We start from the raw sequence: 13400 nt of genomic DNA, 5'->3' as shown, positions 1-13400 counted from the left end.
AATGAGCGGATTTGGTGCCGATCTCGAATATAACAATGTAATAATAACAATATTAACATTAATTCCGGAAACTCTATGAGTAGATATAACAATATAACAATAAACTCGGACAACTCCGCTACAATACAGCTAAGGTCATAACTGTTTGTATCCTCTAATCACGTGACATAGAGAGGGAGAAAGAGAATAGGCATCATGACAGCGGACTCGGCCTAGCATCGGGCCAGCACAGAATGTTGATTGCGGAACAGGAAAACAACGGCTGAGGGCGGGCCGGTTACAAAGAGAGTACAGTTAAGATACAACGTAATCAAAGGCGGAGTGGGGGAGGTGGAGGGTAGACAAAAGAGGAAATGCAGCCTGAGCGGGGAGGAACAGGAGCTGAGGGCGAACAATTCACAAATCAAGTAAATAAAGGGTTAAAAAAATACACTTACAGAAAACAGCAACACATGGAAGGGAGAGTAATAACCACGCGATAACGAGGGGTAACTGACAAGCAAGCGTGAGTTAGAAGCCCGGCTGCACTGGGGAAACATACCAGTGACACCGAGCGCAAGCGCTGCGGCAGTGTGAACAGCTCCAAGTCGCACGTGCCCGACTCCGATTAGTCCCGTGAAATAAACTGGAATACATAGCAAACTATGTTAGTAGCAGTGATGGAAGCAAACATAATAGAAAAATAATGCAATCACGAAACCGGGTGGAGAAAAAATTTGCTTACTAGACACAAGTTGAAGAACAATCAATGAAAGCACCCACTGGAAACATAATGTAAATAGGAATAAACACCGGGTCATTTGGATCTGAGACCCATGTCATCCACGTTGATGTCAGCAACATGGCAAGCGGGGCAAGCTGGCAGGCGAATGGAAGAGCAAATGGGCAGGCAACATTGTGGCTGCAGCGTGACATGCAAGACAAAACACGGAAACAATCAGTGAACGTGCCCAGTACAAGCTCGGGGACCTCAAAGCGAGGACAAGAGTTTCAGATTCCACAGGAGTCAGCTGGTGGGGGTACGGAATAGTCGCGGAGGGGGATATAAATCTAATATACAAGGGAGGTACGAAATATTAATTGCTTCGGACAATACAAACAAACCGAGCCTCATACCATTGCATTGACGCCATGGAAAGTAAAATGAATTTACGAGGGGAAAGTGGGCCATGGGACGTAAAGAGGACAATCATCAGGGGACAAACTTACCAGCACAGCGAGTTCAGGTCAAAGCCTGCAAAAAAAAAGTCATCAGATTTGTTGCGAAGAACGGGGTTGCAGCTCCAATTGGAATAACGAACCCACCCCGTTAGGCCATCATCTGATAAACTCTGTGAATACTGAACTAGCTAGGCTGAGAGACAATCAGCGGAACAATCTACAGGGGAGAGACAATTAGTGCGGTTCATGCCAACTGAAGAAACCGGCAAACCTCATGGAACCCTACAACAAACCCACGCCTCACTGCAACGATGAGTTAGCTAGGCCACACCCCAATCGAGGGACGCAAAGCGTATGCTTAGGACTGAGGAGGGAAGGGAGGCTTGGCGGTGGTCGCGGCGCTGCGCGGGTTCAGTAGAGGATGGGGAGAGGATGGGGAGACGGAAAGAACTAGACAGTTGCGAATAATTCATCACCTGATCTCGGCGTTTGCCTCCTTTGTATTGAATCTTGCCGAGGGAAGTTGCCGCCATTCAGACACCTGCGGCAAATGACAGTTAGAACGTTCAATGAACGTTCAATGATGATCAGAATACCCCACTGGAGAATGTTATAGAACGTTCAACAACCTTTTGGCCTATTAGGCACATACACACAACGTTCACTGATTGTTTAGAACGTTCAGTCGTGGTTTTAGAACATTCTAATCATTACGAGCATTCCGTTGGAGAACGTTATAGAACATTCAACAAGCTTTTGGCCTGTTAGGTATATATATATATAGCGCTTTTGGGTACCTAATCAGGTCTCCAAAATATGGGTGACATGGCTGGTTGAGACAAGGTGTTAAGTTTGTTCGGTGGTTCAATTGTAACTGCTAGTACGCCGTAACGCTGCATGCAGCGCTTCTGGCCAAAAAGTTCCCACTTTCTCTCGATCCTCAGTTCACACATGCACATCTCGAACTGAGGCACGATTTCTTGTTTGCAGTTCCTCAACCCATGTAACGGCGGGCCAGCCGCATGCAACTCTGTACTTTCTCTCTTGGACATTTCTTTTTTATCTACGTTCCCTCGTTCATGTAGTTCTGCATTGACTCGGAAATCTTGCATGTTTCTCGCTCAAATTATATGTCCTGGTTGGCCCCCACGTATACAGCTGAAGCTGAGCCTGGTTGCATGACCAGTGAAGACTGAAGCTCTAGCCGGCCAACGCAAGTCACGTACTCCCTAATCGACCTCTTGTCTTATCCCTCTACCATCTCGCTCTCAGCCCGATTCTTGATCATTTTTTCAGTTTCCAAGGTTTCATCGTCATTTTTGGTTCGTGACGCGCCGGGCAACGCCGACGTAGTAACTAGCATTCGTGGAGCATCGAACTTTGAACTCGTTTCACATAATACCCATACTGGCACGATACGACATGCATGACTTCACTATTCGACGCTGGGGCTTAATTTGAGTCTTTGACGGGACTAAGTAATCACCGGATGGGGCCAAGGGCCCAAACTGCACGTCTTCGCCTGTCACATGGACCTCTTCCTCCATGTATGTTTCTGTGCCTGGCTGCTTTTGCGTTTTTCATGATATTCGTTCTCATCTCGTGTGTACCGATCCTGGACTGTATGTATCCTGACTCAGCTCATCACGGACGTGCTAGCAGAAGTGTCGAGCTCAGTGCAATGGGGTCACCACCCAGGACATCTGACCACCACCACATATGAGCTTTCACTACGCTTCTGGGAACTAAGTTAGCAGTACACTTGGGCTGCTCGCTTTTGTTTTGTTTTTGTTTTTGTTTTATTTTGTGTTGAGCAGAACGAGCACTCATGACCATCATTGTTATAATACTGTTCGCTTTGACCACCCTGTTTTTGGTTGTCGATCTCCTTCCCCCCCACCTCGATCATGCCTGCGCAAAACCAAGCCCCACGTATTCGTTCTCGCGCGCCACTGCTTCGGAGCGTTCTGCTCTCACGCATACAATTCTTTTAGTGTGCCTTATGTTTGAATTCTTGTTTTTGTTCTTTCACCTCATGTTCAATATCTTTTGTCTTACATTCACACCAGGATTTGCGCGTTGCCGCTATATCGCCTAATCATAAGTACTGACCACCCCAGCCGAGTCGGCGTTCCAGGCTCGTCAGGACATCTGCCAGCACTGTACTGGTAAAGACGGTCGCGCAAGTCGGAGCCTGAGGATTCAGTCCCTGTGCAGCGAGCGGGCCATTGGGTTAGCGCTCCGTAAATCGTCAACCAGCCAATCGTGAGATGCCCCCAATATATACGCGGATGTTTGCTGCAAAGCTCACATGTGCGCAAACGGGCAGGGCGCTTAGTCAGAGTAGCGTGATGAACTGCTTCGACGTGTGCTGAAACTTCTTCGATTGACGGGCACCCAGTGGTACAATAGAGTCGAAGACGCAGAAAATAGATAGAGATCAACGGACGGCGGTAAAGTAGCACCGGACAGGAGATACACGAAGGGGAAAACATAAGAAACAAGAAACAAAAAGCGAGAAACGACAACTGTCATACGGGGGACTCTTTCGCTAGTGAACAATGAATCGTCGCGGAGAAACTAAAAAAAGAATAACTAATTGACATGAAGGGAAAAGATAAGTGAAAACTGAGGCGTAGGTACGTTTCAGGACCACAGGATAATCAGATCAGATCAGTAACCTGGATTTAGGTATGATGGTGACGCGGCGTTGCTTACACCAAAGGAAGTAACGCAGAGCTCAATAGGCGTGCATCTCAGTCTAACCAGTGCAGTGAAAAGTAATATTGTACACAACTACCTGGATGAATACACGTCTAAGATAGGTGAAACAGAGTGGAACGGATCCCAGCACGAATTCAGGCAAAAGAAAGGAACTGTACTTACAGCAAACATGCTTCTAGCGCACCATGTGACGGAGCTGAGCTATAAAATCGACTAATGTAGGGGAAGCTCCCGCCAGTGGCGTAACCCAATGTTAGTGGCGAAAAATACACGAGTGGACCTGATCAACTTACCATGAAATTTGCTCCTTGCCCAACAATGAGGGCAACATAAGATGTTCCTGGACATGTAAGGATGTCAGCATGAGTCTCAATGTGAGAGGAGAAATGATACTTACGACCAAACCTGTTGGGTGGACACTATGCGAGCCAACTGGCTCGCAAAGTTCCACCCTAACAGGAAAGGGGCATGGACAACAGGTGCAAGCGCCTGTGGGAACATGTCCATACCGACGCCACGAGGGCGTCCCGCCAAAGTGTCCCACTCCCACTCTCCCGAAATAAACGGGACATACCACTGCATGAACGGATTCAATGAATATTGCTTGCTAAGAAAATCATGATACGTACTCGTCATATGACGGAAGTGATGTGTTCGCCGCCTTTGTTGGAAGTTTGGCGCAGAAATAGTGATTGATGAGCTACCCAAGAAGAGAAAGATCCGTGACGAAAGAAACCTGGCGACAGGGTACTCCAAAGGAAGTGGGTTGTGACCGAAAGGCAGGAAGGCTGAGAGCTTCAAGGGAAACGGCCCGGGGCAAGAGCATACGTCGAGACCAGGTGACAGAAACAACATGTTGAAGCGGAAAGGAAGGTGGGTCGTTCTTTCTCGCTGTGCATCCATCGGATGGAAAAGGGAAAAGGGCGTGTATGGGTTCCTGCACTCCATTTACCTCTTCTTTGTTGTCTACTCCCCTTTGTCGATGGAACCTGCAAAGCGCGTCGAATCCGTAAGGTGTACAACGGGTCATCGGAGTCCATGGGCAGCCCAAATGGTCATAGAGGGAAAGCAGGATGTGTAGACCCGATAACCAGTAAAACTGATCCACAAGCAGTTCGCCAAAGCAGACACGGCCAGGTTGCATGAAGATGAGAGCTGTGATCATAGGTCGATTGGATAGGTGAAGGGGGCATCTCTTGGGTGCGCTAATAAGTGAAAAATTGGCTGTCTAGATATAGCCCACAGCTTCAGGGTCCGATAGGGTTGAGGCCGCGAAAGGTTTGGAGTGGCTACCAATGAGACATTGATGATTCGAGGATGGTGAAGGCTGGCGACGACTAGAGTTCCGGGAGCAAGGGCGCAGGGAAAAACGAACGGGCAGACTGGTCAGAACTGTGAGCGAAAGCGAGTCGTGCTCCGAGGTTGCGCATCCATCGGATTGAAGGGGCCCCATGTGTCCTTGCACTTGATTCAGTTGGTTGTTGTTCGCTTCCTAGACGATGGAATCCACAAGGCACGTCGGTCACAGGTCGATGAGAAGGCCAAGGTGCCAAAGTGCAGTGAGCGAAGATCGACAGCCTAGAAATCATCTAAAATGTTAGAGTCGTTGCGTAATAGGCAGGGAACCTGTACAGGGACTTGAAGAATTGCAGATGGGTCGAATGGCAGCATGGGTGACGTGCTAAGGGTATCAAGTGAAGGGGTAGAAGATTGATGGGGGAACGTCAACGTGGACAATGAGTGGGACGTCGAGGGCCTTGATTCATGGAGTGAAAGGGGTTCAGAATGGCCACAGACCAGGCTTCGAGAGACAATCCAAGGACGTCAAAGCCGAGTAGCGACTGGGGTTCCGAGAGCGAGGGGGGAGAAGAAGGAACTGGTGGGGAGAACTTATGCTCAGACCACGCTTTTATGCCTCTCAGACCTATTCAATCCTCTCTTTGTGATGACCAAGCTCCAGACTGCTGAAAGAATGAATAAAACCTTCCAAATTCAGCCACCTTCTTCGTCGAAATTCCAACCGGCGATATGAACATGATCCCAGAATACGTAGTTGATATTTCACAAATTTCGAAATTTCTCGTCAGCCAGTGCACCGTTTAGCTTCGTTCAACTGCGAAACTGTTCCCAAAACGTCCCGCTACAATATCCGTGAGCAGGAGATTGGGGGACGATACAAGATGACACCAGGAGGGGAGAGAAGGCGTGTGGGGAAGACGTATTCACTCTTTGGCTAGGAAGATAGCTAGGAAAGATCCGGTCATCAAGGCGATGCATCAGCATATTAGCCAGGATTGGTTATTCGTATTAACCGAATTGACTCTATGTAGAAGAATTTGCGCACCCCTGTCAAGGTCATGCCCCGAAACCATCGCTGCACTGGGCCACAAAATTTGCCGCATGCCTGAATATACCAGGACCTTCGCTGAAGAGTGTAGCGGTGCACGGTGTCGCCGACGCCACTTCGTGGCAAAGAAAACTCCAATCGACGCTTCCACGAATGCGACATGGACCCTTCAGCTGCTGTTAGGGCAATATTTCGTAAATGAGATCAAGTATCCAGATCTTCCCAGCCGATTCAGTCAATTCCAACTTGGTAAGGGATTTCTCCCGAGACACAGATCATGAACCATCTCATTCCGTTTATGATGAGCGTGGAGAAATGCTCATACAAAATTGAACGATTGGAAGAGGACGGGCCAGATGAGCTCGTCGTGGAAACTTTAGGAAACCAAGCCCATCTCATCAGGAATGCCACCCAAAAAAAAAACGGAGATGTGTAACAAGGATTACCGATTACCTAAGTGTTAGCTAGTATTGTGATGAATGAGGAAGGTTCGTTCCCACCGGCTGCCCTGCGCTGAATGGATGGGCATTGGACCCACACTCCGGGTCCGCCACGTGCCAAGGGCAAGCACAAGCACAAGGCGCAGCTGCACCAGACATCACAAAACACAGGCAAAACACGCCAATGGCAAGCCGCACTCAGCAATTGCAGAAGTATACGTCTAGCTGGGGGAAACTTTCAAATAGCAAATCTTGTGGCGAGCGCTCACAGTCCCCTGTGTGGCGAGATGGTTTCTCGGCTTATACACGTTGAATCCATAACTGATAAATCACCCCTAATTATACGCTTGGTTTTGGCGTTCGTGGGCGGCTTCTGTTCATTACAAAATGAGTGGTGGAACGCCGACGTAAGTCTCATCATTAGCCTTTTCGCTGCATCTGCCACTGAAGTCAATGGTTCCAGGGTCACATTTGCTGCAGAGAGCGCTCCCCATTCATGTACATCTTCATGCATCAAGTAATGCTCAACGTCAAGGCTGTACCGTCTACCGTATTGGCTGCACCATCTGATCAAACGAAGCCCACTTCAACCTATTACTGCCGTGCGATCGAACATTGCATATCAAGGGTGAAGGCTGCGTGCGATGTAAACGCCACTGGTGCTCTCAAGGAATAAGGCGGCGGATTCTGAATGCTTGAACTTTGTCAATAGACATCAGGTTAATATGGGAATTGCAAAAGACCAAGATCTTGGTTTTCACTGGAATGGAGAGATACTCTCCATTCCCGTGAACAACGGAGATATTGGCCTTCAGGTCACATAACGACTGATGGATATCGAACACACCGGTCTTGTCCTAAGAATCGAAAAGCCTGCAGAGTCGCAACTCATGCGCAGCAAATGACTCGTTGTGGGCCCCGTTATTAGCATGGGTGCTAGTCAGTTCAGCATGAGCAACTCCAATCATGTTTCGACTCTGAACGCTGACGCATATTTCCCGGTTACAAGCATAAACATCGTGCACTAGCCCCAAGTTAATCGTTCCATTCTGAGAGATACTGCGACGAGGTCTGAGAAAGTCTCCAGAGCTTGATGTCGTCCCAACCACCAGCTGGAGTATGGCTATTTCTCACAGAGAGACGCCTTACCGATTCCCGTTCATCTGCAAGGATGGATAAGGCGAAGGTCCTGTACTGCGAGATGAATGGAACCTGGAAACGAGGTAAGAGAGAGATGTCTGAGTACTCTAAATGAAAGGTCCTTCCATACTTTCTTATCCAACTCGTTCGAGCGTTGGAGGACTACAGCATGTTAGTTCGTGACAGCGATATGGACTATTGTAGCTGTTATTTCGTCTCCTCACCTCCTTGAAAGTGACATCCTGGGGGAGGTGAAAGCTTGTTGAGGTGCATCTCCGATTCCGTGATCTCACTGGAACGATACCCTCTCATTCCCGTGCATGTGAGGCCAAGGGTTCTGGAGCATTGTCCTAGCCCAACTATTCTCCCTCCCATCCAGGCGCTTCTACCGGTAGGAGACGGAGATGCCCCGACACTGCCCGAACTTCCGCGGCCGGTTCACGTATGAACAGTTTTGTCTATTCCCGAACCGAACCGCTCCGTGCGAGTGAGTGTTCGTTTCCACCATGCGAGAATGAACGTGTGCAATTCGGGTGAACACACAGAAAAATCGTTGATTTGTTGAGCTCTGATTCAATTCAGGACACCCGGCAGCTAGCGTGAGTATGCAGAATGCAGAAATTTTACTTGAACCCGTTTCCACCACCATTCCGTCTTTTCGTTTTGGCGACCGCTTAGCTAGTATCGTCCCGTCAGCTCATCTCGAAAGATCCAGGAGGTGCCGCTGCCGCGTATCGAAATGAATTGCCTGACTACCCTAGCGATTCACCCGTCATCCACAATGTCACTGAAGCAAAAGGTCAACGATCCCCGGCGGGAGTTGACTGTGCAATTTCCATTCTCACAGTAATCAATGCCGTGTCTGATCTGCTCCCTCTAAAAACTGCCACCGGCGGGGCACTCTTCATCTTGGACGAGGTCAAGGTTGGTGGCGATTGATATGCGAAATTAGGAACGGAAGCGCTGATCATTGTTCTGTAAATGTTCAGGGAGGCTTTTGGAACATACATCGTCAAAACAATGGCTGACGTAGTCACGACCGTTGACTCGTATGATGCGTCGAGCGAAGAGGGAAAGCCATGGATAGAAAGCGTTACAATGCTAAGCGAGTAAGCAACATGTATCCGCTGGCCCCCTGGCTCGTAATGACACAGACGTTTGGTAGGGCATTGCAGCGTATCGAAACCAAAATCAGTCAATTGTTTCGCGGGATGGGAAAGCGGCCCGCTGTCATCAATTTCATCTCTCACATGAACAATCCGGGCATGATCAGTGACCTCAGGAAAGATTTCTGTGAGGCTTCAAAGTCGTTCCAGGTAACAACGCCCAATCGCTGTTGTTGTGTCGCCTTTTTGATCTTAAGGTGGCGGTCATCACGTAGGTGAGGACGAACTTGACCATTGGTGTTATTGTAAGTACAGCTCGCGGAATCGAGAGTGCCTCAGCTCTGAGCGACCTATCGATCGTATTAGCATCGATCTCTCCGACGGTGCGAACGTGGATGACTGTGCTACCTACATCCGCATGCAGCTACGAAAACTGATGGATGTGCATCCTAGTTTGAGAGACGTACTGGGAGAAGAGGACAAATTGATCCAAAACATTCTGGAATGAGTGGGTGGGTTGTTCATTTGGATCAGTACCGTCTTTCATTACATGAAGGTGGCAAGTGGCGACCCTATGAGAACGCTGGAGAAATTGCTTGATACGGGCGCTAACCGATCGAAGGCCCGAGCCGAGGAAATGATGGACAGCCTGTATACGACCATTCTGAAGAAGTGTAATCGGAAGGACGAAGATTTTGTGCATGACTGCCATGCCCCATTGTGATGGGAGCAATCTTGGTTGCGCAACAGCCATTGTCAGTTAGGGCTTGGGATGCCATACTATCACCACTCCTTAAGTCTTCCATACATCACACATTAGCCGAACTTGCACCCCTCCTCTTAGGGGTTAGGGAACCTGATGAGCCAATTCGTATTTTACATCAATCATTCCACGATTTCCTCATAGACCGAACTGAACCAGAATCCTCAGCACTTCATCGTTATCTGGTGGATACGAAAAGGGAAAATATCCGAGTGGCCCTGCATTGCGTTGAGACCTTGAATGAGGATCTTTGCCGTCTGGACGGTTTGGGGTTAATCCAAAAGTTGCCGGAAAAGGTCGAACTGTCCCCCATTCCTCCAGAAACGCTGGCCGAACACTTCCGTTACGCGTGTTGGCATGTTGTGTGTCACCTCAACCAAGTTTTGGAGCCTCCTCACATTTCTTAATCAGCAACTCACACGCTGGGTGGAAGTCTGTGTGAGGGGATGGAAGGATACATCAGTATATCTTCGTTCCCTGAATGGGCTAAGGTACGAATCATTACTTCATCTTGCGCATCATTCTCATTTCGTCTGGTACTCCGTCAGTTGAGTAGTGATGTGGGTTCAAAGGAAAGAGATGCAGAAGTTGGCCCAAGTACTTAACAGATTGGAGAGGAATTGGTCTTTTTTTTTTTTTCAAGATTTCGGGAGGGGCACGAGTTCGCGAATGATTCGGTTGCACTTTGGCGTTGCATCACTCCAGAATCTCCGTTTGGTATTCGCCGAACTCGGACGAGCACTCGCTGTGATCAAACAAAGTGTCGAACCCTGGCGTGGGATAGCTGCCGTCCATCCGACATCATCATACTGTACAACCCCACTTCTGGCTGCATCACTACGGGATCTCGAAATTACGCTCAGCAATCTCGGGAGGCTCTCCCAATCAATGATTGAGGAAAATGTCAAACTCTGCCGCGGTCTACTAGTTTCCATTGATCGGATATCCCACACCCCGACTCTGGCGTTGTCACTCCGGACACTCAGTGTTTCACTCACTGACCTTGGACGAGGCGTTCCGAGACGTTATCAGTGATGAAAGAAAGCGTCAAAACTTTGGCGCGAACTAGTTACCGTTAATCCGACATCGCACACACCGAATTTGGCACACTCACTCCACTACTTTGAGCAAATCATTCCACAGCCTTGGTCGCCATGCTGAAGCCCTACCTTTAGCCGAGGAATCTGTTTCTATTTGGCGTTCACTGTTTGCTGACTATCCCAAGTCATATGCCTCCAATTTATTCCAGGGCGGTTGAACACTTTATCCCCCATCTTTTGATCCCTGGGGCGCTATGCAGAAGCACTTGACTCGGATGGAGAGTCATTATCATTCCATTCAGGAGAATACCCCGACACCTACGTAGAAGTAGAAGGGCTTCAACGGTCATATTCTCTTGCTCGTACATTGGAGGGTCTTGGAAGACTTGAGGGACTGGCAGCTGTATCCGCTCTCATGGAAACGAGAAAGCGCATAAACTTATGCATCCACACCCAGCATGCCACATCCCATCAGACACCCTACGCCAATGACCACAAACTCGATTGAAAGTCCACGAGAGTTCGCTTTATCAACTACGTTGTATTCCCGCTGCCGAGTATCCGAGAACACAACGTGCTTGCCCTAGTGGCCCGGGCCACGGAGATATACAGCTGGGAAGTCCTGAACCCATTCGCAGAAATTAGACCTTTGTGGGTTATTACATAGATGGGAGAATCGATATTCGGCTGCCGTAAATATGCTTAGATGTTCGATATATAGATACTTGATTTTTGATGGAACGCTGTTAGTGTCGGTGTTTCCGTCTGGTGACTGATGGCGAACGGGACTGTACGTGTTCAATTATCGATCTTGTCGTGTTGGATAATTAGCTACTGTGGAAATGATCTAGCTAAGCTCTTTTGTTAGGTCCAACTGGCAGGCAAGGCAAGGCAAGGCCATGGTTTCATGTCGAGTTTGCCCTCCTAATATTCCAACTTTTAAACAGTAATGGCGCCTTCTGTATACAGATCTAACATTATTTAAGAGCATCTATTATGGTTACGTGCACATTTCACCCAATCCACTCACTCGCTTTGAATGCAGATGGTCCGGTGCTATAAGCGGTACGTCACTCAGGCTGACTGAGTATGTTGTTGGAAACGTTCGACACCTGCGCAGGAAACTCATCGGGTTTGCTGGGGCCCGGGGGGCATTCGCTAAGGATGGTCAATGTTGACCGACGCTGGGAAGGAGTGACAGGCTTTGGCGTATATAGCAGCATTTGGTCGATGATGACTATATTTCACGATCTGCAACTTGTAACCGAATGCTCAAGAGTCCCTTGTTGCGGCAATGATACACCTGATTAATTCATAGGCCAACAACACTCAGCGCCATTAGAGTATCTGCGATAGAGATCGATCGTCGAACACATCCACTGTGGAACAACTATATTTCGCCGCTTGGACCGCAACAGTGCTAGGTCGGACCTACTTGATTGGTTCGGACGCAACGTGTCGGGCAGCGTCAAGAGGCCAAAGTCCACTCAAGAAGAGGGTGTTGCTTGGCGGTTGTGTGTGTACATAGACGCCACCTAGCTGAGTGAAGTGGGGCGAGTGAAGACAAATGTGAAAAAGTTTGCTTGGACGAGAAATGGTTCTGATGGGAACGTCAGGATCGACGTCGCGTCCGAAAGCGGCCAAAATTCCGCCTCCGAATTACATAAAGCCAAAGACAGAGACAGAGATGGGAAGATAATGAGGAGTTGTGGCACAAGTTTGGGCAAAGGTGCAATGCTCGTTCGTGAAAAAGAGAGTGAGGTTGAATTCGGTCGTCAAGTAGGAAGACTAACCACCGATCGATGTGAATCGAGTGCATGCATGCATGCATGGGCCAAGATGGAATGGTTCCGACGCGAACGCGTGAGTCGGTGTTCGGATGAGTGAATAGGGTGACTAACAGGGCATCGTTAACTTAGGTTGACACACTATGTGCAGTGAGGCATAAACATATTGTCCACGCTCTAATACGAGTGAACGGGCATGTATATAAGAACAGTTTTACAGAAGTGATAAGGGACGATAGGGAGAGATCATAGGAGTCACTTGCCAGTCCCACATCTACTGTTAGGCATATTCTCATGGAATTGGGTTCATCGAAGTTTCGCTGATAAGTCACCATAGCTGTCTGACAATGGGGAGAAAATTGCATTGGTCGAGATTATGTTAATTTTCGCGAGAGCGGAACTGCCTGGCTGAGGCGCGGGGGGTCCGGCAACAACAGCCCATGGATTGGCACAGAATTCCTTGCACGTCGCATGATTATAATCATTCCTGCCACGGTCTGAGCTGGTTGCTGCAGTGCCTTGGGATGAATCAGAGTGTACGTGCACCTCCACGTTCGCGGGCTTGCGGAACTTGAGAGCGAAAACAACCTTTGTTAGAGCGAAAATCTTCAGAGGAAGTGTATCAACCGCTTACCAGTTCTCCAACCCAAATTAGTCGCTAAAGTAAACAGCGCTTCCGCTAGGAAAAGAGCCAAAGTATTGGGAGGGGCAGTTGTAAAAAAAGGGGGGGAGAGATCGAGTGCGGACTCCAATACTAGTGACAGCAACTAGGGGATGATATGAATTTCTCTCAAAGTCATGGAGGAAATTTTTTTTTTCGTATTGAGTTGGTAACCCGTTTCATGTGTTTTTCCCCTTTTCTCTCGCGCATCTATCTGTCTCTCTCCACTTT

General features: G+C 48.5%; 5 protein-coding genes across 5 annotated transcripts; 3 read left to right on the top strand and 2 right to left on the bottom strand.

Annotated features, from left to right (window-relative positions):
* Positions 1–38: 38 nt before the first annotated feature.
* Positions 39–971, bottom strand: EI90DRAFT_3091811 (uncharacterized protein; the record flags this gene model as incomplete). The annotated part of the gene is made up of 4 exons (XM_039062408.1): positions 725–971; positions 542–625; positions 438–492; positions 39–381 (listed from the first exon to the last, which is right to left on the bottom strand). Coding segments are annotated over exons 1-4 (302 nt in total), but the record flags the coding sequence as incomplete, so codon positions are not given.
* Positions 972–4214: 3243 nt separating this feature from the next.
* On the bottom strand, positions 4215–5362 carry EI90DRAFT_3091804 (uncharacterized protein). The gene is made up of 2 exons (XM_039062407.1): positions 4515–5362; positions 4215–4461 (listed from the first exon to the last, which is right to left on the bottom strand). The coding sequence occupies exon 1, from the start codon at positions 5048–5050 to the stop codon at positions 4586–4588; it is 465 nt and encodes a 154-aa protein (XP_038908353.1). The 5' UTR covers positions 5051–5362; the 3' UTR covers positions 4215–4461; positions 4515–4585.
* A 1388-nt stretch (positions 5363–6750) lies between these two features.
* On the top strand, positions 6751–7348 carry EI90DRAFT_3159676 (uncharacterized protein; the record flags this gene model as incomplete). Its single annotated transcript, XM_039066236.1, has 2 exons — positions 6751–7079; positions 7136–7348. The coding sequence occupies exons 1-2, from the start codon at positions 6960–6962 to the stop codon at positions 7346–7348; spliced, it is 333 nt and encodes a 110-aa protein (XP_038908352.1). The 5' UTR covers positions 6751–6959.
* A 1266-nt stretch (positions 7349–8614) lies between these two features.
* On the top strand, positions 8615–9560 carry EI90DRAFT_551035 (uncharacterized protein). The gene is made up of 5 exons (XM_039067780.1): positions 8615–8736; positions 8802–8921; positions 8978–9105; positions 9194–9430; positions 9483–9560. The coding sequence occupies exons 2-4, from the start codon at positions 8833–8835 to the stop codon at positions 9424–9426; spliced, it is 450 nt and encodes a 149-aa protein (XP_038908351.1). The 5' UTR covers positions 8615–8736; positions 8802–8832; the 3' UTR covers positions 9427–9430; positions 9483–9560.
* Positions 9420–10276, top strand: EI90DRAFT_550887 (uncharacterized protein). The gene is made up of 3 exons (XM_039067779.1): positions 9420–10043; positions 10093–10172; positions 10230–10276. The coding sequence occupies exons 1-3, from the start codon at positions 9642–9644 to the stop codon at positions 10231–10233; spliced, it is 486 nt and encodes a 161-aa protein (XP_038908350.1). The 5' UTR covers positions 9420–9641; the 3' UTR covers positions 10234–10276.
* Positions 10277–13400: the final 3124 nt, after the last annotated feature.

Source organism: Cantharellus anzutake, assembly GCF_015039405.1.
Source record: "Cantharellus anzutake strain C23 chromosome Unknown EI90scaffold_166, whole genome shotgun sequence".
Lineage (NCBI taxonomy): Eukaryota > Fungi > Basidiomycota > Agaricomycetes > Cantharellales > Hydnaceae > Cantharellus > Cantharellus anzutake.
Note: the sequence above shows the minus strand (reverse complement) of the source record. Positions and strands in the feature narration are given on the sequence as shown.